This window comes from Macrobrachium rosenbergii, chromosome 45 (assembly GCF_040412425.1).
Source record: "Macrobrachium rosenbergii isolate ZJJX-2024 chromosome 45, ASM4041242v1, whole genome shotgun sequence".
Classification (NCBI taxonomy): Eukaryota; Metazoa; Arthropoda; class Malacostraca; order Decapoda; family Palaemonidae; genus Macrobrachium; species Macrobrachium rosenbergii.
The window spans coordinates 32,055,773-32,078,761 of record NC_089785.1 but is presented as its reverse complement, the minus strand read 5'-3'; the positions used below and the strand labels follow the sequence as shown (position 1 = coordinate 32,078,761).

Genomic DNA, 22,989 nt, shown 5'->3' with positions numbered 1-22,989 from the left:
CAAGAGCAATCCTTTTTATTTACAGAAAAGAGTCCCCCAGGACACGCAAATTGAAACACTAGGAAGCTGAAGAATAAAGGTAGGTCACATTGCTCCGCCTTACTTTTCTGTCACATTCAAACACTTTGTCAAACAAAGAGAATCTCCCCCACAAAGACACACCACCACAGAAAGACCCCTCAAAATGGTGAGGTATGAAGAAAGGATGTTTTACTTGCCTTTCTTTTCTGCAGTTTTTCACTTTCGCAAATACCTACGAAAAGGCACACTTACTTTGAGTTTAACAGTGCAAGGCCTGAAACGTAGGTGCAGAGTACACATCTAAGAGATTAAATAGTGAGTTTGTATTAAATTTAATGTTAGAGCAGTACATGTAAAGAGTTCAATTATAATCACCCTATTGAGTACTGTATTAACACCTGTTGCTGTGAGAGAATAAGTATTCAAGCAATTCCTGGGATATTAAATATAGTAACTGTTTCTATGATGTTCTAAAGTATACATAAACCTTAAATCTATAAAAAATATGCCTTCACTGATAATACAAGTTTATTATTCGTATGTAGATGACTAATTCACAGAACGTTAATTCTCTCTCAAAGCAAGAGAAATATAAATAAGTAAAAACTATTATTCCCTTCAGAGAGCGGAAGCATACAGATCCTACGTAAATTATCGTGACGGTTCTTTCAACAGTATCATGGTCAGTTTCATACTAATTAAACAAAAAACTTACAAGAGCAGCAATGAACAAAAATATCATAAATATATGTCCGGAACTTATTGTATCATGGTGACTCGATGAATTATGTAATGCCTGCAAATGTTCATTACATATTGTTCATTATAGCATTGTAGAGACCTCCTACCAAACCAAGTATGGAGTACTTGGAAGAAATATTCTGTCAAATTAAGTGGCCATTAACTTCTGGAAACATGAAAATTATTATAAACCCACTGGCAAACCATTGCAAAATTCTAACATATCTAGGTCTGGACAAAATTTTTTTTTAGCAAAATTAAAAGAGAAACTTTTGACAACACCAAGAGAGGGCTCCAAAAACATGCAGGTTTTTCATTGTATATGAACGTACGTGGGTGGTAATGTATAATGACAAGGCAAGTGGTAAATTTTAAAACTGCAATCTAATCATATATGGACTTAGTACACAGTAGTTTTGAGCATGCTGTGATGCGCTACCAATGTTGGTGGCATAGTTCAAGCTGCTGGGAAAAGCAAGCTGCCCATTTGTCTGTGGACCTGATAAAACTATTGCTTTACAGAACTTATCTATTTCTTATGAGGCACACAAGATTCATTTAATTCTAAGTTACTAAGATGGCAACAGTGATCAGTATTATGAAAGGACACATACTGTATAGGGATGCATAAATGACAGTGGAAAAAATTGGACAACAGCAAACACAGGAAGACTGCTCTACAACAGCAAGTGAGGAGGTAAGATGGGTGTGTTTATCTCGACCACAACACTGAACATCCTTTTAAAACTTGCATGACAGCCATCCCTTGCAATGATACAACTGTTACAGAACTAAGTTCTGGATCTAGACAGCAAAAATGAATATGGCTTAATTCATCAACATCACTGCTTCCAATGCCCTGCAATGCAAAGGCTCCGTGAAATTCTGGTACTCATGTCTGTCCTTAATTTACTTTCATATTCCCTTTTCAAAATCATTCTAGAGAGCAGTCTCATAATACAGTAACACAAAGTAACTTGAAGGGGATGGAAGATCAAAGAATGACAAAAATCAGGTAAGAGCAAACATTTAAGAGATTTAGCTAATGGCAAATTTTCCTCCTTTCCCAGGAAAACAAAAAAGCATACTGTACAGCAAAGCCTTAGTCGACCTGAAGCCTTGGTTGAAGCAAGATTACCATGCATCAGACCGTGGCAGGCCACACCAACTGAGAAGCCCACATTTCATAGCTTACAGAAAATCAAACTGTTAATCATTTCTTTTATAATTTTGGGTTTTGCAACTGAAATTGACATACTGTATACTGTGTTTATAATTTACTAAAACTGATGTATATAGTGTGTCAAACTCCTAGTATAAATTTTAAAGCCATATCTCAATAAATAATGATACACTACTTCTCTAAACTGGCTGGGCCCCTTATCCAGAACGAGTGGTTCAAAATATTTGGGGTTATAACTAGAACCAAGTGTAGTTAGTTGGTAAGAGAGCAACTGAGATGAACAACTTTCAACACTAGTTACAGGCCCACTGCAGGCAGTAGACCCATAAGGGTTAAAATAACTTCAGAAACTTGTTTTGGATGTTATAACTTTCAAAACTGGTAGGGGATGCCACATATATCGGTATCCTACCGGCTAAACTGTACGTAAGACTGTAGTTCTTTACATGACAGCTTTGGTCCCCAGTCACAGGATTCACAAAGTTGTGTTTTTGTGTATAGTACTGCACTTTGGCAAGGATATTACTTCAATAATGCCCAAAATCAAAACCCACAACCTAACTGCTGAGAAGATATCATATTTAGATAATGAAAGCCAGTAATATAATAGTACAGTACCATCAAGTGTACAGTTACACCTTTCTAAAAATGCCAACCTTATGTTTATATTGACATCTAGCACTCAAACTGAAGAACCCAGGGTTTAGAAAAAGCCCACCCCCCTCCATAAAAAAATTATTTTATGCTGACAAGATCAGTCAGCCATACTGCCAGACTTTCACAACTTGCTTGAAGGATTTGTTCTGAAATGATAACTGAAAATGAACCAGTAAATTTTAAGGAATTTCAGAGCTAAGTGACACAAATCCAAAAGGAGAGGGAGATAAGTATAAGGCAGAAACCACTGCAGCTGGGCTGATGGGACACATCAAAGAACCTTTAGTTCCACCTACTGAATGCCACATTGTTACCAAAAGGAAGACATACTATTAGCTGATTTAGCAAAATTCTCAAGACCACCATCTTAGGACAAAATGAACTACACTGAAGACACCTTACAAACAAAACTAAAAAGGTCACTTTATAATCAGACAACATCCATGAGATTTTCCCTTTGAGCCTGGACTACACAGAAGTACAGGGTTGACTTTTGGCCTCTACGCTGATAAATAACAACATGGATATTACTCGTCTCTAAATCATGAATGTGTCACCCATCTAACTTCAAAGAAACGAAAACACACTGAGGTAGAAGTACCGTATTCACAAATGTATACATTTCCTAGTATCAAAGCAAAATTGGCTTATATATCTCAAATTCTTGAAAAGGACTTCAGAGGTCCCAAATCCAAATCTTGAATCCTTTCGTGCAAAGAGAATAACTTGACAAGAAAGTGATCTATAAAGAGAATACTTTCAAACATTTTATGTCTACATGGGGTGGAAAATATGATATGACCCCATTTCATGTTTCCATTCTCTAGTGTAAAAATATAAAAAATTTTTAAAGAATTACTATCCAGTTTTTCAAAGAGAAACACTACAAATATGACTCCTTTACATTACTGAAGAATGTTGATATCACACAACCTACTCTTCCTTTGAACAATCAGTAAATACAGTACCCTTCTCTGACAGGAATCAAAAACTAAAACTTGCTGAACACTTAAAACGATAAAATCCTCTTCAGAGAACCAGCATACTCATCAGTGCAGTGATGACACCAAATCTTGAAAGGTGGTCATTACAACACAAAGATGTCACAGTCCGGACAAGGAGAGGAACTTGAATGGATGATGACCAGAACTTGAATGGATGATGACCACCTCCAGCAAAATGTTGTAAATCCAGCCACCAAGGCTCTTGCCAGTGTGAGGGTGTCTGCTGACACTCACTCTTTTACCGATGACGTCTTGACGGACGGTTTCGAGGTCGCCGCGATCCTGCACCAGGGTTTCCTGAAACATCATGTTCATCATAAGACTGATGGGAAGTTCCTTGATACTAAAGAAAAGTAAAGGCTATAAAATTTATTATTACAATGTGAGGTGTAAAGACATTTATTTCAGTGAACACTGAAAACACAGCAAATAACTACTGTAACTATTCTTTATGGCAAAACTTCAACCTATCTAATGTATTAATTCTTCACACATGAACTCTGTATCAGCATTTCAGACAATAATTCACAAACTAAAGACAATAAAACTTTACAGAAAGCAATAAAAAAGCAACTACATAAATTAGTAAAATGGAGGGCGAGTGTTCTAAGTAAAGTAGAGTGCATTACTAGTCTTGTTCATCATGTATGTACATACTATATTCTTGAGTCGCACACAAATAAAGCAGAATTTTCCATACACAACCAGAGTTTTTAACTTGAAACATCATTGGTATCTCCAACAATATCAACTGCCTGGTAATCAAAATCTGCCTTCTACCTTTGAACAAAAGGCAAATATGATTGATAAAAATGAGAGCCACTTCATACAGGAAAAAAAATGGCAAAGTAGGATGTCAGGTGTTTTATTTCACCTTTTCTCCTGTAAAATAAATCTGAAACTACAGTTCTCTTATTACTCAGGAAATGGTCATACGCAATCACCCTGTCCAAGCTGGATGAAAGTTATCGCAATTCCTGTCTACTCTCGACTTTTTCAGTATTTTCTTTTTATTCTTAATCACCGGTTATACCTACAGCTGTTACTTGGGTCTCACTCATGGTAGGTTAACCCTTTAACGCCGAAGCCCTATTTACAAAAACGTCTCCCGTATGCCGGCGGCGTTCGGTGAGTTAGCGCCGAAGCGGAAAAAAAGTTTTTTTAAAAAAATCACAGCACGCTTAGTTTTTAAGATTAAGAGTTCATTTTTGGCTCATTTTTTTTGTCATTTCCTGAAGTTTAGTATGCAATCATCAGAAATGAAAAAAAAATATCATTATCATATATAAATATTGGAATATATGACAGCGAAAAAAAAAACTCGTATATAATTGTATACAAATCGCGCTGTAAGCAAAACGGTTAAAGCTAATGACTTAATTTTTTTTAGTTGTATTGTACACTAAATTGCAATGATTTTGGTATATAACAAATTTTAAAACGATCAAAGCAACACAGAGAAAATATCACAAAATGATGCATGAATTCGTAATGCGCGGACGTAAAAATCTTTTTTTTTTTTTTCAAAAATTCACCATAAATCGAAATATTGTGCTAGAGACTTCCCGTTTGTTGAAAAATGAAGCTAATTGATTGAATATTACTAGACTGTAAGTGTTTTAGCTTACAATTGCAGTTTTCGACCATTTCGGTCGAGTTAAAGTTGACCGAAAGTCGAATTTTTTCTATTTATCATGATTTATATGAAAATATTTCAAAACTGATAAAAGCTACAACCATGAGTTATTTTTTGTTGTATTGTAAATGAAATTGCGCACATTTTCATATATAAAACTTTATGTAACGACTAATATAAAACGGTGCAAATATTACGACAACGAGACGAAAGAATTTCTGAGATGTTCGGCCGAGTTACCGCGCAGATGTAAGGAAAATGTTTTTTTAAAAATTCACCATAAATCGAAATATTGTGCTAGAGACTTCCAATTTATTGCAAAATGAAGGTAAACGATTGAATATTACTAGAATGTAAGAGTTTTAGCTTACAATTGCGTTTTTTACCATTTCGGTCGAGTCAAAGTTGACCGAAGGTTGAAATTTTGGCAGTTATCGTGATTTATATGAAAATATTTCAAAACTGATAAAAGCTACAACCATGAGTTATTTTCTGTTGCATTGTACATGAAATTGCGCACATTTTCATATATAAAACTTTATGTAACGGCTAATATAGAACAGTGCAAAAATTACGACAAAATGACGAAAGAATTTCTGAAATTTTCGGCCGAGTTACACAAGGCTGGCGTAAGAAAAAGTTTTTTCAAAAATTCACCATAAATTGAAATATTGTGCTAGAGACTTTCAATTTGTTGCAAAATGAAGGTACATGATTGAATATTACTAGAATGTAAGCGTTTTAGCTTACAATTGCGTTTTTCGACCATTTCGGTCGAGTCAAAGTTGACCGAAGGTTGAAATTTTTTGTAGTCGACGTTTGCTACGTCCACTCGGCATTCAACAGACAATTTAAGTCGACGTTTGCTACGTCCAACAGGCGTTTAAGGGTTAAAAAGTACTGCACATGACTGACTTCCTTTTAGCATCTCTGTCTCTCAAACAGAAATGTGCATAAGTGGCTGAATGTGAGACCAGCAGCCCATCCTACTGTCAAAACATAAAGTTTAAGTTGCCATCAACAACGATCTCATCCGAAAAGCCACTGTTATGTCATCCATGACATCCTTACTCTAGTTTTTTCCACCTTTCCTGTAACCATCAAGTCTTGGTTAGGTGATATGTCTGTTTTGACTTTTGACATAATTTTGTTCTCGACTGTCACTCATGATCTCATCTTCAGTCACATGAATACCTGTCATGACTATACAAGCATAACTTGTTTTCCCTGAGAATCCCTGTGCCCAATCTGAAACTACTCTGGTTATGAGCCTTCCTTCTGTAAGTAGTCCCTGATGATCTGCTCATGTCTTCATGGTTGCTCTGATGCTGCCTATGATTTAGGAGTCTCAGTTGAAATTAATGATACCTGACTTTTAGACCACATGAACCTAGGTGGTTATGATCCTTAATCAGTCATTTCATGGTCCATCACTGACAAAACAAACAACACTGGAATCTACAGGCAGTCCCCACTTAACGGCTGCATCTGTTAATGCCGCTTGGCTAGCAACTTCATTAACCGGATTTTCAGCGCCGATCTCTGGTTAATGGCATCATTAAGTGGGGACTTTGGCGCCGATCTCCGGTTGACAGCACCGTTAAGTGGGGATTTTGGTGCTAATATCCAGTTAATGGCGCTGTTAAGCAGGGTTTCTGGCATTATTATTGCCAATTTTCGGTTAGCAGCGCTCAGCCAGGGACAGAACCCCCGCCGTTAACCTGGACTGCCTATATGGTTTTGATGATCTTCAGTTAGTCATTTCTCTTGCTGTCAGACAAGACCAAGTCGTTATCATCTACATTTGTTTACTCTTTAAGACCCTGGAGCATAAAAGGAGCTAAAGAGCATCACACAAAGAAATTGCAGCCGTCCCCTAAGAGAAAAAAAAGAGCAACAGTCTCAGACAAAACACCTGATGCCTTCCAATCAAACCAAACACTTCAAGGCAATGAAACAAACTCTGGATAAGTGTTTTCCATGGAGTAATTCCTCCTTGCAGGTCTGTTACAAGCGAGCCAATAAATATAATGTATGCTCCCCGTTAAATATCTGGAGAAGCATGAACCATACTCCTATGTTACTTTAAGTCATCCATTTCTGCTGAAACCCACAAGAGCTATAAACCAAAGTATATCCAAAAATGTTATGAATCTGGAAGCAAAGCGTCAAAAACCCAGTCAAGTTTACACAGTAATACTGCACTTTTTCACTTCAGCTGGAACGTATCATCAAACAGTGAGGGCAAAACCTCAGGAGTAAAAACATACAGATATAACAGTGACTATATCAAATTCAGGCCATTCCAAAGCCAATATAAGAGAGCAAAGACGAACAATGGGTTAATAGCCCTGGGTTTTAAAACTGTTTGATAAACAAGAATAGATACTTTCAACAAACCTTACAAATCAGAAGTAAGGTACTGAGGAGTATCATAAGAGGGTTTAGGCATACACAGTGAGTGCTTATTTTTTCCCAATATAACAGGTTGGTTCAACTGAGATTTCTTTCACTTAAAAGAGGCACCTTACGATTGATTGGTCTGCACAAAAAAAAAAAGTTTTTCTATACGTAAAATTTTTTTTTGTCGAGTTATCTTTGTTAATCTAGTTTCCATTTCCCAGTTTCCCTGTGCATAATGTTTTTAATTTTGTGGTAGCTTCATAATGGTTAAATAGGTTTCATGCATGCATATGACTGATTACACATTCTGAATAATAATAATGAAGATGATCAACACAGTCTCCAGTGACCTGAGGATCTTGTGTGCACTGTGATTGTGCAAAGGAATGAGGACAAAGTTTAACTTAAATATTCATCTTATCCAAACAAAAGCAATGACAGTACAGTAAATCTTATGGTCAAAACAACAAGCCATAAATAAAATTTACATTGTCGTTAAACTTTTAAATCCCCAAAAATAGTTTAACCTTATTGCAAAAACGAATAAGGATAGCATAGACAATCCAAGCTCAACTCACTACCTCAACAAATAAAACTTACCAGAAAAATATGGTTTTTGCATAACTAAAGAAAAACAGATTTTAGTTGTTGGATAGGTAATGACAAATACATCACTTTAATTGAAAGTCGATACTCCCTAAAACAACATCATTATGACACTATAGGAATTTTTACTAATTTTACAAGCTCCCTGGTTAAGAATTAACCCCCCATGACAGGGAGTACTGGGTAAAAGTTACGATTTAGTAAGCACAGGCATTAGCATTGTAAAAATAAAAAAGAAAGCAAAATCAGCTAAGGTATTCAGTGGTGACCTTAACTGAAGGCTGTTAAGTGGGGTGCCTAGAAGTGTTACTCCCTCAGCACAAGAGAGAAAGAAACATACAATTTACTTCACGTTGCTTGAGGATATTCATCCTCAAATATTATTTTTTTACATAATAATTAAAAAAATTATATAATAAATACAAGTTAACATGCTAAGCTCCATCATGCACAATATTCAGTCAAAATTTTTCAATGGGAAATGAAACTATCAATTATACTCAAATACTACCCAACCCTTAATTTTGCAAACATTTTCAGTCCAGAGATAAATAAAATACTGTATACACTGTCAATGAAATATACACAATTCACCACTTGCCATAAAAATTCTTTAGGAATGGAATGGAATATAAAATTTAGGCCAAAGGCCGAGCGCTGGGACCTATGAGGTTATTTAGCGCTGAAAATAATGTTGAAACAATTATTATGAGAGGGTGGAAAGTACGATGGAAGAAAGTGAATGTGAACAGATGTACAGCAAAAGGAATGAAAGGGGTTATAGCTAGGGGGTGAAGGGACTCTGCAAAGACCCTTAAGTAATGAATACTGTGCACCTCTTGTAAACTGACGGCACTACTCACCTACAGAGTACAAATTCTTAAGTGTTGACAGTGATTTCAAAAATGCATCACTACTGTCCAAATAGATTCTTTATACAAATTTCAAACTAAATGACTATGAATATTCTCAATATACATCTTGAGCAGTTTCTCTAAACTACTGAGCTGCATTTCTCAACCCTTATGAGGGTGGCCCAAACAAGAAACTGTTCTTGAAAGCTGAGCAAAAACTGGTGCAAGACAAATGAGGTTGGACAGCCATGGGGAAGAGGCAAAAGGCACAATTGCAGCTTGGAAACAAAGGAAAACTGTGAAGTACTTAAACATCTCACCATGCACTGTGTACAGCCCACTGACCTAAAATAAAAGGGCTATGAAGTCAAACAAGTACAGGCAGTCCCCAGGTTCCCTGATTTTACGGCACCATACCCAGTTTCACACCACTGTAACCGGGTTTTATGGCACTTAAGGCATCATAAGCCCCATCTATTCCCATTACAGGCAGTCCTCGGTTATCGGCAGGGGTTCCGTTCTGGGAGTGTGATAACCAAAAATTGCCACTAACTGAAAACCGGCGATATCTGGCGCTTTTTCGGCAATTTTCGGGCTTATTGGCGCCAAAAAGTGCCGATTTTCGGTTATCGGCGCCTCTGTTAAGTATGTTGTTGTGGTTCCCCAGACTCTGTTATGCCAGGAAGCCTGCACCGCGCAAGAAGGACACCACGCTTACTGGATCTGACCATAACTGTGTGGTAGTGTGGATGTTGTGTTGTTGTCTAAGGGCTGCCAAGTTAGGGCAATCTACTAAGAGACGTGTAATTGTGTGGGGACTAACTTGGCAGAGTGGACATATGTCTGTTTGGGTGTTGTCTATGCGGTGTCTGTAGGTGTTTAGTGATTGGTGATGACCACAGCGAAGTCTGTTAAGTATATATTGGTGCCAATACCCAATTATTGGTGCCGATAAGCGGAAATCGGCGATTTTCGGCGTTAGACAAGCGCCATAAAACCAGATTGCCATTAACCGGGGACTGCTTGTATTATTATGATGCTTCAGTGTACGGCAATTTTCGGGTTACAGTGTGCTGCTGGGAACGGAATCCTCACTGTAAACCAAGGACTGCCTGTATAAGTACCAGAGATGAATCAGTTTTCATAAAGCACAATGTGAAAGATCATCAGTGAAGTCAGAGTGATGACAAGACCTCACTGGCATAAAAGCTCTATTGGGGGATAGGCAGGAGGCTAGCAACATCCCAAAAATACCTTCCTTGGACCTTAGAAGTGTGGAAAGAAGGAAAATGGGTTACAAATTAAGTCCTAGAAGCTGAATTACTGAAGGAACAGGCAGTCCCTGGTTATCGGCTATCCGGTTTTACAGCGCTTGTCTAGCGATGACGATAACTGGATTTTCAGTCCCGATATGAGCCAATCTCCAGTTATCGGTGCTGATTCCCGGTTATCGGCGGTGCTGATAACTGGGGATCAGCGCCATTGTCACCGATTTTCGGGTATCGTCACGCTGTCGGGAACGGACCCCCACCAGTAACCTGGGACTGCTTGTACGTGGAATGGAATGCAATAGAAATTTAAGCCAAAGGCCCAGTGCTGGGACCTATGAAGTCATTTAATGCGGAAAGGGAAATTGAGAGTAAAAAGCTTTTCAAGATGTAACAGGAGGAAAACCTCGAAACTGCAATATGAAACAATTGTTAGGCGCGGGTAGAAATAAGTGGGAAGAAAAATATGAATGGATGCACAGTAAAAGGAATGAAACGGTTGCTGCTAGAGGCCAAAGTGATGCTTCAAAGAACCTCAAGTAATGCCTGATGGCACTATCCCCCGCAAAAGAAATCTGAAACCATACCTACATTAGCACTTATTCTACAATGCTAGCATATTCCTTCTGTTACAAAATTACTTGTATAAGCATTTTGGTTACAGAGAAAAACCCAATGTCTTTAAATACTACAAAGAGAACAAACATAGAACAGCAGCAAGTCTCAAGATTTGTCAAGATATGTAGTAGGTTGACAACTAGTTGAAAGAGTTCACAAACTACTGCAGTAATAAAATAGCCTAAAAATATGACTAATGTCAGAAGAAGAGTTTATGTACTACTTTATTCTCTCTTCATGGGTATGAGTCACCAGTGTCACATCTTTTTACATCCAATTTTCCTTTAATGGGTTGGGTGTGAAATGAGGTCTTTCTACTCATTTCTGTCCAGTGCAATTTATGACTAAATTCCAACAAGGTCCTCATCAATCGAATGCATGCACTCACAGTACAGAAACCACCCTCCTTACAAACATTCAACTCACAAACATTCACAGATAGTTCCTCTCTGGGTGAGCGGGTTCCGTTCTCAGCTACCACTCTGTTGGTCGCGAGTTCGAATCTCCGACCGGCCAGTGAAGAACAAGAGGAATTTGTTTCTGGTGATAGAAATTCATTTCTCGCTATAATGTGGTTTGGATTCCACAATAAGCTGTAGGTCCCGTTGCTAGGTAACCAATTGGTTCTTAGCCATGTAAAAATAAAAATAAAACCTAATCCTTTGGGCCAGCCCTAGGAGAGCTGTTAATCAGCTCAGCGGTCTGGTTAAACTAAGAATACTTAACATTCACAGATATAAACATGCGGGATTGCAAATTAAAATTGTGTTCAGAGCGCTCCCCTTTGCCCCCTTAGTTCAAATTTTGTTTTGCATGCCTACACTGTACATGTACATTGTAGTGTGTTTTAGGATGAAAAAGCATAGAGTACTGTGTTGATTTTATATCACACTGTACTTAAATAGGCATGAAGAGTACAGTAACCAACTTACAAACAATTAAACATACAAATGGCCACCTGGAATGTAACTCGTTTGCAAGTAGGGTGTTGTCTGTACTAAAATTGTTGGGACCATTCCACTGGTCCAAGCTGCACCTGCAGTGCTCATTTTTAATGAACTTGGTTTATTTTCACCTTTCCAAAATATTCTTCACACACCCTAGCTACTCGAAGGCTTTTAGATACCAGGGGCTTTTATTCTGGGAACTCATTTTAATTCTGGAGCAGTTATCTCTTACTGACAAATGCAACTAACCTCATTTTCTCCAAGCTTGGGACGAGCTGTTGGCTGGTCATGACTTCATTTGGATTTTGTATAACTATGTAAAAATTAATAAATAATCTATATTTCATTGACAAAACAATGCTTCGTATATCACATGACTGGCTGGTCTAGGAGTCAAGATTTGTGTAAAGCAATGGTCTGTGAAGTACTTTATTCAACATTGTATTATCATTCAAGGTAACATATTTCAGTCATAAGAACAAAATCTAATTATAATAAGTATAAAAGTAAATTTAGTTACATCTATAACAGCTATAAGCATATGGTTGCTTGGATTTTATTAAAAAAAAAAAAAAAAAAAAAAAAAAAAAAAAAAACATTTCCTCTCACACAACTAATAGCTTGACTGTGTAAGCTTGTCATTTACACCGTTAAAAGGCATTTCCAGCATTAATCTTAGCAAGGCATTGTAACATACCAAAAAATGCAAGTCAGGGATAGGCTAAATCTAAATAATGTCACTGGTTAAACTCACTTAAGTGCAAGGACTAAAAAAAAAAAGCATTCCAGAACACCAAAACAACAAACTGAAAGGTCGTAAGGGGTTCAAATGGCAATGATTAACCAAGCAGGCTTCACTAAAGGATACAACCCACACCACACCTTCGTTCCGTACTTACCCACATTGAAAACGTTTTGGGCCTCCCCCGGCATAGACGGTACACCAAAATTTAACACCCCTGTGAATACGAACATAGCCTGACTACCACACCCGTAAAATCTACAGTACTCTCCACCTTTTGCTTTGACAAGATCAATATTATTTCCAGAAGTCAGTTACTACTGTACTTAGAGAAAACATACTTATCTAGTGACTGCAAATACAGACTATAGGTACTGCAATTATTTCAAAAGTATACTCAAAACTAAATACTTTGTAGAACATATACAGAATAGGATTACATAATACTGTCAAATGTTTCCCTAAAGTTACTTAGCATGATAGAAAATTCCATGTACTGGAGCAAATGACATATTATGGTTCATTAAGGTACAGCACGAGAGAGAGAGAGAGAGAGAGAGAGAGAGAGAGAGAGAGAGAGAGAGAGAGAGAGAGAGAGAGAGAGAGAGAGAGTATGCTATATGCCTTCTTGTCTTACAAATCTACACCAAATTAATGCTGTGTTTTCACGGCAACATTTTAAGGATTGCCAGAATGATATCCAAGAGGTGCCATTAGCTTACAGTCTCTTGGTGTTTGCTATAAAATCAATGTACTATAGCTTGAAAATTCCAATGGAAATTATCTTACCATTAAAGAGAGACAGTACAACAGTGGACTTCTCCTTGTAAATGAATCAGTACCAACTATGGTACTCCATGGGAGTTTATACTCTCACGTAACCCACATGTATAAAAAAGAAGAAAAATAATAAGCCCAGTGGCCCTTCCTTGTAGCAATGAGAAAAAAACTGAACATCAATGAAACTTGTAACTGACACAAACTTCCAACTTTATAATTACCTGATATACCTTATAACAAAGGCATATAAACTTCATAAAGAGAGAGAGAGAGAGAGAGAGAGAGAGAGAGAGAGAGAGAGAGAGAGAGAGAGAGAGAGAGAGAGAGAGAGAGAGAGAGAGAGAGAGAGAGAGAGAGAGAGAGAGAGAGAGAGAGAGAGAGAGAGAGAGAATACTCATGCAGTCGGCTGATGTCTCCACATATCAAACACTAAACTGCAAGGTTACTGGCAAGAAAAAGAAATATCCAAACTACCCAATGTCTTTTTGCCTTGATATTTCCAAGATGGCAGAAAATATTTAAATATTTTTGTACTGAAAACAGACAGCTAAGCTAAGGCTCCTTTCTGGACTTTTTTCATACAATGTCCTTGCTGTGTGAAGTCTTTTTTCACAGGAAACTTTTATATAGCTTTTGTAAAACAAGAAAGCAGAAACAACTTACAGAGGATATCTATGATGCACTAATTTATGAAAAGATTTCTAGAAAACATGCTATTGGAAAAATAAATTCTTCACTGAACTTCATATCCAATTATTGAATTTGACGTTAAACTAAAACTCACATTCAATCAATATTTGCTTCACACAAATTCTTTTATTCTAGACATCTTAAACCAATCACTTCAGCTCAATGCATTGTTCTGTTTTAAACATCAGCAACAAAATATGTAACAGGTCTACTTGTAAATTTATTTCACCAAAGCAAGCTCGTGGTGTAAAGGAGAAATTCTTAAGTCTCCCATACCCTGATGAACATTAAGCATTCTTCAAGATGCCAAGAAATACCAAGAAAATAATCTCAAATGCAGAAATATAGTAATCTTACACCTCATTTGCTACTGCTAAGCATCAAAGTATCTAAACTAGCACGTACAAGAGCAGAATTCATCTTTGTTAATCTCAATACCAGGAGTTGATGAAAATGAGACTAAAACAAGTCCTACTGAAAAGTGTTCCTCCTATGTCTGATGAATGTGGCTTAACATGTTCAACCAATGATTTAGTCTTGAAAATAAAACCACAAATTGGAGAATAAATATATTAAAATAATCCACAGTTTTTGAGTCTCATGTTCGATCTTCACACTGGAAGGGGAGCACGACGCTCCGAAACTGTATGTGGACTTTTATAACGTACTATTTCTTTTCTAATTTGTGACTTTTTTTTTTCAAGTTTCAAAGCTTGACACTGATCTGTCATCACAACGACTTAGTCTATCGTAACTAAAATGTTTTCATTAAGTGATACAAACAATGCCCATAGCTCCAAATTAAATTTTTCACCCCAAAATAACCTAATTTTCATGACAATGCAGACAATGGAATAGTTACTACTTGAATGGATCATGCTCAAGAAACTACTCAAGAGAAGTGTCCTGCTGCCATTGTTCAAATCAGAGAAATGCAGTAAACCCGCTGTATTTGCAAATTTCTGTGGACTGCATCTACCCATTATTCGCAGAAAATTCGCCCATTCGCTGTATTTTTCACTGAGAAATATTCACTGTATTTTCATATCTTTTCATGACTAAATGCACTTTTTGTGATAAAACTATTAAAATACTCAGGTATAAGCATTTTTAGAGGAATATTTTTTTTGTGTTTAAACTATCAAAATAGGCAGTTCCAAGTGTTTTTAGAGGGGTTTTAAGTATTCATGGATTTTAGCTATTTGCGGGGAGGTGCGGCACGCATCCCCCACGAATACCGGGGGTTTACTGTACGACAAATACAGATGTTAGTTGACAACATAACCCATAATTACTATGCTTGTTAAAACAAAACCTAACCCACCCCTACTGTTGCATAACAACTAGTTATTTCACAACAAAAGGAAAACGAGTTTCTAGTTTATGAATATGGGGTTCACAAACAAAGATGAGAGTATAACTCTCTTACATTCTACTGTAGATGTTTTGCTTCTAACATTAAAATACCACTAAAAGGTATTTTAACATTTGCTGGGGAGGATGACCTCCACTACAGGGAAATACAGTATTTAAGGAGACTTACTATTAACAACACTAATTCAGAGCTAATGGAAGTTGATCAAGCAGACCCTACCCTCACACAAAAAGTTAATAGCACTCCTCACTGAAATTGTTCTGTACTAAAATCGACTAACTGTAAACATATTGATTTATATGCATTTACCGAGCACATCAGTTTCATGTCTGAATATATCTATTTTGTATTAGTTTGATGTCCTAATATATTAACTTCTAAAGATACAATGAACTATGAAGAAACTTAACTATACATTTGCCTAGTTAAACTCCTACAAATGGATCTGTGCATTTGCCAAGTTCAATTCCTACAAAGAATAAAAATTTTCCAAAAATGGCTAAAAACTGTATGAAAGTCTACTATATCTTTAAAGATTTAACCATTAATTCTTCATTCCCGTAAATTGCTAATTTTTATTCTCTATTTACGGAACCCAGGAAAAATAGCGTCTGAAAATGGATTTAAAAATTGCAAAAATAAGTTGTCTCCAAACACACAAAATGTAGCTCCTACCTTTATCAAGCATTAGCTTAAGAGAATTCTGTATTTATAAGCTAAAATATTAGGATAGTTTGTTGCTAAGTGACCTTTTTATAAGTGATGTGTTTTGCAGATCGATATCTTGAGTCAAATTATAAGTATAACGTACTGTTGAGCGTATGCTAGAAATTTGATGTTATTACTAACTGCTGTTGACTGTCTTGAATGGTCAAGTGTGGGCTATAACATATGGTATTTGTTACTTATTTGATTTTAGCCCTTATCAGGCCAGACCCCTAAAATCATCCAATATGCTGATGAGCTACAGTATATATATATTAAAAACCATTCTAACTACCAGGATGATATATTAATCCTAAGGGAAAATCAGATACCTTACCTGCATTAAATGGTGAAGCTGGAGCATTTCCAGTACCAAACTGGAACACTCCGCTTCCTGCGGCAGATCCTCCACCTAAGCCAAAGGTTGGCGCAGGGTTTGCTGTGCTTTGCCCAAACTGGAAAGGGGAAGTAGCATTGTTGTTTCCAGTGCTCGTCGAAGCAGCACCAAATGACGAACCAAAGGAAGGTGTCTGCGTCGCACCAAAGGTACCAGAGGCTGGAGTTGTAGAATTATTACCGAATGTAGGTGTAGCATTAGTTGGTGCACCAAAGGTTGGAGCTGCTGGAGTAGCACTGGGGCCTCCAAATGCTGGGGTAGCAGGAGCAGCAGTACCTGACGCTGCTCCAAAACTAGGCGCACTGCTTGGGGTTCCAAATGTCAAGCTTCCACCTTGTGTTCCAAATGGACTTGTAGTGGTGCCTGGCTGGGTAGTGCTTCCTCCAGTTGCAAATGAGGATCCAAAAGATGGAGTGGTTGAAGTCGACCCAAAGGCATTGTTGGTAGGGAATGGTGCAGTGCCACTACTTGTGCTGCTACCAAAACTTGGCGTTGCTGTTCCAAAGGTTGTAGTGCTGGTTGTTGGACCACCAAATCCCTGAGGATTGGAACCAAATGTAGGTGTTGCTCCTGTGTTGGAAGCAAAGCTGAAAGGTGATGTCGTTGTGGTTGTTGGTGCACCAAAGCTGGTCTTGTTTGCAGCAGTGCTCCCAAATGAGAATGGGCTCACACTTGTAGCTGTGGTTGTTGTTGGTGCCTTCGTAGAACTGCCAAATGAAAAACCAGGGGCGGCTGCTGTTGCCCCAAAGTTAAAGCCTGTGGAAGAAGCAGTGGAAGTGTTGGTTGTGGAACTGAAAGCATTAGAAGTTGATGAGGGGGTGACAGCACTAAAGGTATTAGTTGTGGCTGCAGGAGTAGTGCTAAAAGTAAAGCCAGATTGTGTTGCTGGCTTGAGAGAAGAATCTGCACTATTTCCAAAAGTTGGTGGAGCAGGATTATCAGTTTTTGGAGCACCAAAGGAAAATGGAGAGGCTGGTGAGGTGGCAGTTCCAGATGACCCAAATGTAAATGGTGACGACGACGAAGTCACACTGCCCTGAGAACTTCCAATAGCTGGTGGGAAAAGCTGATTTGAGGGAGCTGGAGCTTTACTATCCTGTGAGGCAGTGGTTGTTCCAAACTGGAAGACTGATGGTGCCCCAGTAGTCTGAAGAGTGGATGAAAAATTAAATCCAGATGAAGAAGTAGTTGATGGGACTGCCTGAGAGGTTGCTGGCTGACCAAAGGTAAATGTACTAGGATGAAGAGTTGAAGCGATGGATGAAGGTGAGACAACATTTTGTGTTAATGCTCCAGTGGAAGTTGAAGTTCCTCCTGATGAAGGACCGAAGGAAAAGCCAGCGGTCGCAGATGATGTAACTAGTGTTGTATCTTTAAATGGCAACACTTGTGGGTTGCTACCGTGCTGAGTTGAGATGGCTGGGGCTGAAGTTTTAGTGGGCCCTTGGGTGCTTGCCCCAAATGTAAACATCATGCCTGGAGTGGAAGTAGGATGGCCTGAATTACCAACAGTGGAGATGCTTGGAGTAGACTCTGGGGCTGCAGCTGTCGTTTTTACCGACCCAAAAGTAAAAATACCACCCTGTGATGATGTAGTGGCACTAGGGATGCTAAAGCTAGGGACAGTTGGCACAGCTGTTGATGGCAAAGCTGGTGGGTTACTTGGTTCACTACTTGCAACAGGTGTGCTGCCAAATATAAAGGTGGAAGCCAATCCACCTGATGTATTTATACTGCTGCTGGTAGCTGATGGCGCTGATGTAGCTGCGGGTGATGTGCTTGGCAACTTCTCTGTACTTCCAGGACCAAAAACAAAAGGTGATACAGATGATTTGGACACAGCTATAACACTCATACTGTCAGACTGTGGGGTACCAGACGAGGACACACCAAAACTAAAGAGAGAGGGTACCTTTGTATTTGGTGATGCTGAGAAAGTGAAGCCAGCTGATGTTGGGCTGCTGGATGTGTCTGGTGTTTTAGCAGGGGCAAATGCTCCTAAACTGACTTGTCCACTGGAGGTGGTGGTAGTGGCAGGTAAAGCTGGAATATTGAATAAAGGACTTGTTTCACTTACAGGGGTTGCAGGTGTAACAGAGAGCTGAGATGGCATAGACAACTGACTCTGGAGAAGTGGATTTGCGGCAACAGTGTCGCTGACTCCTGAAGATGTCTTAGGTGGTGCTGTGCTTTTAAGAAAGTCAACTAATGTTGAGGGTTTCTTAATGGTTTCAGCCAGTGATACAGAAGGCTCAGTAGGTGGTGAAATATTAGGTGGTGAAATATTAGGTGAATCATCAGTAGAGGGCTGTTTTGCCTCACTTATCACAGCTGATGGAAGCTTTATCACTGCATTAACTGATACTTCATTGCTTTCCACTGGTTCTACTGAACCAGATTCCTTTTCTTTCTCCTCAGACTCCCCTGTCGGTTTCTCTACACTTGGTGGTTTCTCTGCACTTGGTGCTGATACTGATGAAGCTGGTTTCAAAGAGAAGGTAAATGTAGTTGTAACTTCGTTTTTGCTTGTTTCAGCTGGTATGACTGTTGTATTACTGGAGGATGACGTACTGTTTTCAACACTTGTTTTGGATGACACTTTATCATCCAATATAGAAACCAGAGATGTCATTGTTGAGGGTGCTGAGGTTGTAATAACTTCAGCGGCAGTAACTTTGGTGCTGGAGACACTTGTAACTGGAGTTGAACTTCCAGACTTTGATGACGCAGTCTCTTCAATTTCTGCAAGACAAAAAACCAAGTGAGACTGGACCACTAAAAATATCATTTCTCACATCTCTACCTCGTCCATTTCATCAGCTAAACTGAAATTTTTTTTTCCTTGTAACACAAAGCAATTAGCCAAAATATAATTTTGTAAATACCAACCACAATAAAATAAAAACTTACCGTTAACATGAAAGAGCATACCAAGCATTTTCTTTAATCTCTGTTGACTCTTAGTTTTCTCTGCTTTATACGCTTCTAAAGTTATTACGTGATTGTGATGGGGAGGCGTCGGATTTCGTGGAGTGGATGTACGTGATGTGTTGGCAGTGCCCCCATTGCCACCCACTACACTGTTCCAACTCTCTCCCCTTGTGCTTTGTGGGGTGTGAGATCCAGAACGATCGGAAAGGTCCCGCTCAGAGGGGCCTGGGCTAACTACACAGCTGTCTCCTCCCGTAGCCTCACTCGTCTGAAAATAAGTCATGCATTAGCAAATGGCAACATAAAATGTATTGTATTATTTTTAGGTTAATGAGACCGTTGAGCCAAATTTCTAGACTTATACCTGCTTAACAAGGAAGACTTGTTCTTGAATTATGTAATCACAAGAACAGACCACTCTATGTCTCTATAACGGACTACAAACTGAGGGCTAATGAAGTTTTAAGGTTTAATAAATGAAACAGCCAAACCTATTGAGAATACATCCCCACATGACAGGGTCTCACCCATCCTAAAAGAGATTCACTAGGTACCAATTACAATTACACAAGAGTACAGTATAGGGTAATTTAATGAGGCTACCAAGACATATCTGCACTATCACAGGCGAGTCTGATGGATTCGTTCTGAAATGAGAGGTGAAAAGTTGTAGGGGCACGGTATGACTAAAGAAGCTTAAGTTAAATAGTGAGAGACTACATGGTATTGGTAGGTAATAGCAGAAAACAATACAGCAAAGGCCAAAGAGATGCTACAAAGAATATTAGGACCACCTACAATGTGGCACCCAAAAACAACAATCACTAAAAATATTGCAGTGGACATACCCGACGTAAAAACATTACTAACAATGGTGATGATTACAAGAACTGAACTTTTATATTTTGGCAAATAACAGCAACATATTCCTAAATTCGAAAGTAAACTGAACTCGTCAGAAGACTGTACTTCTTTCTGCCTTAGAGAAGAGAGAGAGAGAGAGAGAGAGACGCAGTAGCATACCTGCTGGTGTAAGGATTGCTCTGAAGCTTTTGACTGGCCAGAATCGACACTCCTATTGCTCTCTGAGTCCGTATCGTGTCTTGATTCATACATGGAATACGGAGTATCTCGACCACTTCCCTGCACGTAAGAGTTGACCTTCACTATTCATGCTACGCAACATAACTACTATAACATAATTTTTTATGTTTCAAGCAATGATGTTATCTTGCAGAGTCCAATATTTCAAAGTGATAAGGAGATAAGGATGTCAATCTACACCTAAGAAAAAAAGTTTTATCCTGGGTGTGTCACTACAATGACAAATGGAATATGTTAACAAAATAGCGCAGTAATTCTACTCAACTTACATGTGCTTGTAAAGTTATTATTATTATCAAAGAGTAACTTTACCATCCTACTTGGGTATTATGCTAAATGGTTTTTCACCTAGTATACTGGGTTCCTTCTTACACATAAAATTATAACTAATGAATACAACTTCTTTGGATTTAACTAAACTGATTCGGACAAAATTTCTTTGAGGGATTTGTGCAAAAGACTCATCAATCACTTTGCTGACACTATGATGGTCACACAGAATACATTTGACTGCTAATGCTAAGTTAAATCTCAATGAAAAGTTCACAGTACTACCACACACTTATACTCGCTAATACTATTACTGTCTTATTCAGAATATGAACCCTATTCTTATGGAATAAGCCCAAAGGGGCCACTCACTTGAAATTCAAGCCTCCAAAGAATATGGTGGTCATTTGAAAGAAGTAACAGAAGGTAATAGGAAATAAAGAAAGAAGACATCAGTTATTAAAAAAGAAAAAAAAAAAAACAATTAAAAAGTTGATAAATAAATAGATAAAAATGTAAGAAAATTATTACAATACAAGGAGAACTATCTGTTGAAATGGTTTTCAGGCTTCATTGTGACCCAGTGCTGCTTGAATCAGAGTGCAAGCTGGAAATGGAATATAAAATTTAGGCCAAAGGCTAAGCGCTGGGACTTATGAAGTCATTCGGCGCTTTAAGGGTAATTGAGAGCAAAAGGTTTCAAAAGTATAACAGGAGGAAAACCTTACAGCTACAATATTTCACAATTGTTTGGAGAACGCGCAAAGAAAGATGTTTTATGTGCAGGTTAACCCTTGCTCATAAAATAGCTGCACCCATGCAAATGAAGTGCAAATGGCTACTCATATAGTATACTCCTCTCATTCTGTCCTCCCTGTATCATCCCTCCTCTGCCGCCAATTGTCTTATGTTTCCAGGTTGCCGCAAGAGAGCTGCTACAAAGATTTTAAGTCGCCACCTGAAGCGGCGGCCATATTGGGCCCTAAGGCAATCTGGCCTCCCAAGCTCGGCCACGCACACCTGGATTCGTCCTCAATTGTGTCATGGCCTTGATAGCGAGCGGACGTCTATTTTTTATGCTAACCCCAATTCTCAGGACTGCCACCTTGTTCAATGAACCACGTGCCTCAGTGGAAGATAACCCTTTCAGGATCATTCCTTTGGACTCCTACAGTAATCCTAAGATGAACTCAAGTATTTTTCCTCCTACTGAAATATTTCTTGACATTTTAATGAACCCCTCCAAGGAAATCCTGTGCTCCACCACATGTATTTCTCTCTCCAAACATCTCAGTAAACCCTCCATTTGTTCCATAGTCCACCCTTTTCTCAGCCACTGCATCCCATTGTTTGCATGCTAGATTAATTCCAATTTGTGAACAGTACGATATGAATGAGTTCTGACTGGCTGTGCCATTCATGGGCATGTTGATATTTAGTGAATCCTTATCACTGTTTCATGGTATTAGGGCTTCAATTCTTGCCAATCCTACAGTTAATTTAACACCCCTCTCTTTCAGAGGGCTGTTTCTCGTGCGTGACGTAGGCCATCTCAGCTTGGACCTAGTTACTCGTCCGTGTCCCCACATGTGACGGGACGGGATCTATTTTTACCTCCACGGCACCACCAAATCTTTATAATTGTAGCTGCTTTATTTCACTCACACGTGTGCCTGCTGTAGACCCATTTCGGTGTTGTTGTTGTTAGTTATCAGCAAATTTGTTAATTGTTCAATGAGTATGTTTTCACCTTGAGTAACTTAAAGTAGACCTATCTATTAGTCCTGTTATCCCATTGTATGGTATTCTTGTGTGTTCCCTGTTTTGTTTACTGTCGGCCATTTTATAGCGTTCCGTTGCCTGGCCAAGGCTGGCAAGTAACAGATGGAAGAAAGAGAATATGAACAGAGGTACAATAAAATGAATGAAAGGGGTCACACCTAAGGGCCAAGGGGATGCTACAAAAAACCTGATGTAATGCCTACTGAGTGAAGTGCACTTATGGCACTACTCCCCTGCAGGGTCAGAGTGCTAAAGACTAGCAGGTTTTGGTATTT

At 38.4% G+C, this 22,989-nt stretch overlaps 1 protein-coding gene across 3 annotated transcripts in view; it reads right to left on the bottom strand.

Moving 5' to 3' along the window:
- Positions 1–22,989, bottom strand: part of LOC136829876 (uncharacterized) — a 40,750-nt gene continuing 17,761 nt past the window's right edge. The window contains exons 7-11 of one of the 3 annotated variants that reach the window (XM_067088939.1): positions 20,582–20,701; positions 19,538–19,826; positions 16,568–19,369; positions 12,838–12,897; positions 1,991–3,903 (exon numbers count right to left, since the gene is read on the bottom strand). In XM_067088939.1, coding sequence (XP_066945040.1) covers positions 3,845–3,903; positions 12,838–12,897; positions 16,568–19,369; positions 19,538–19,826; positions 20,582–20,701 — 3,330 coding nt within the window. In that variant the 3' untranslated portion in view covers positions 1,991–3,844. Of the gene's footprint in view, positions 3,904–12,837; positions 12,898–16,567; positions 19,370–19,537; positions 19,827–20,581; positions 20,702–22,989 lie in introns of all 3 variants that reach the window. The other 2 variants (XM_067088940.1, XM_067088941.1) reach the window with 2 other exon arrangements.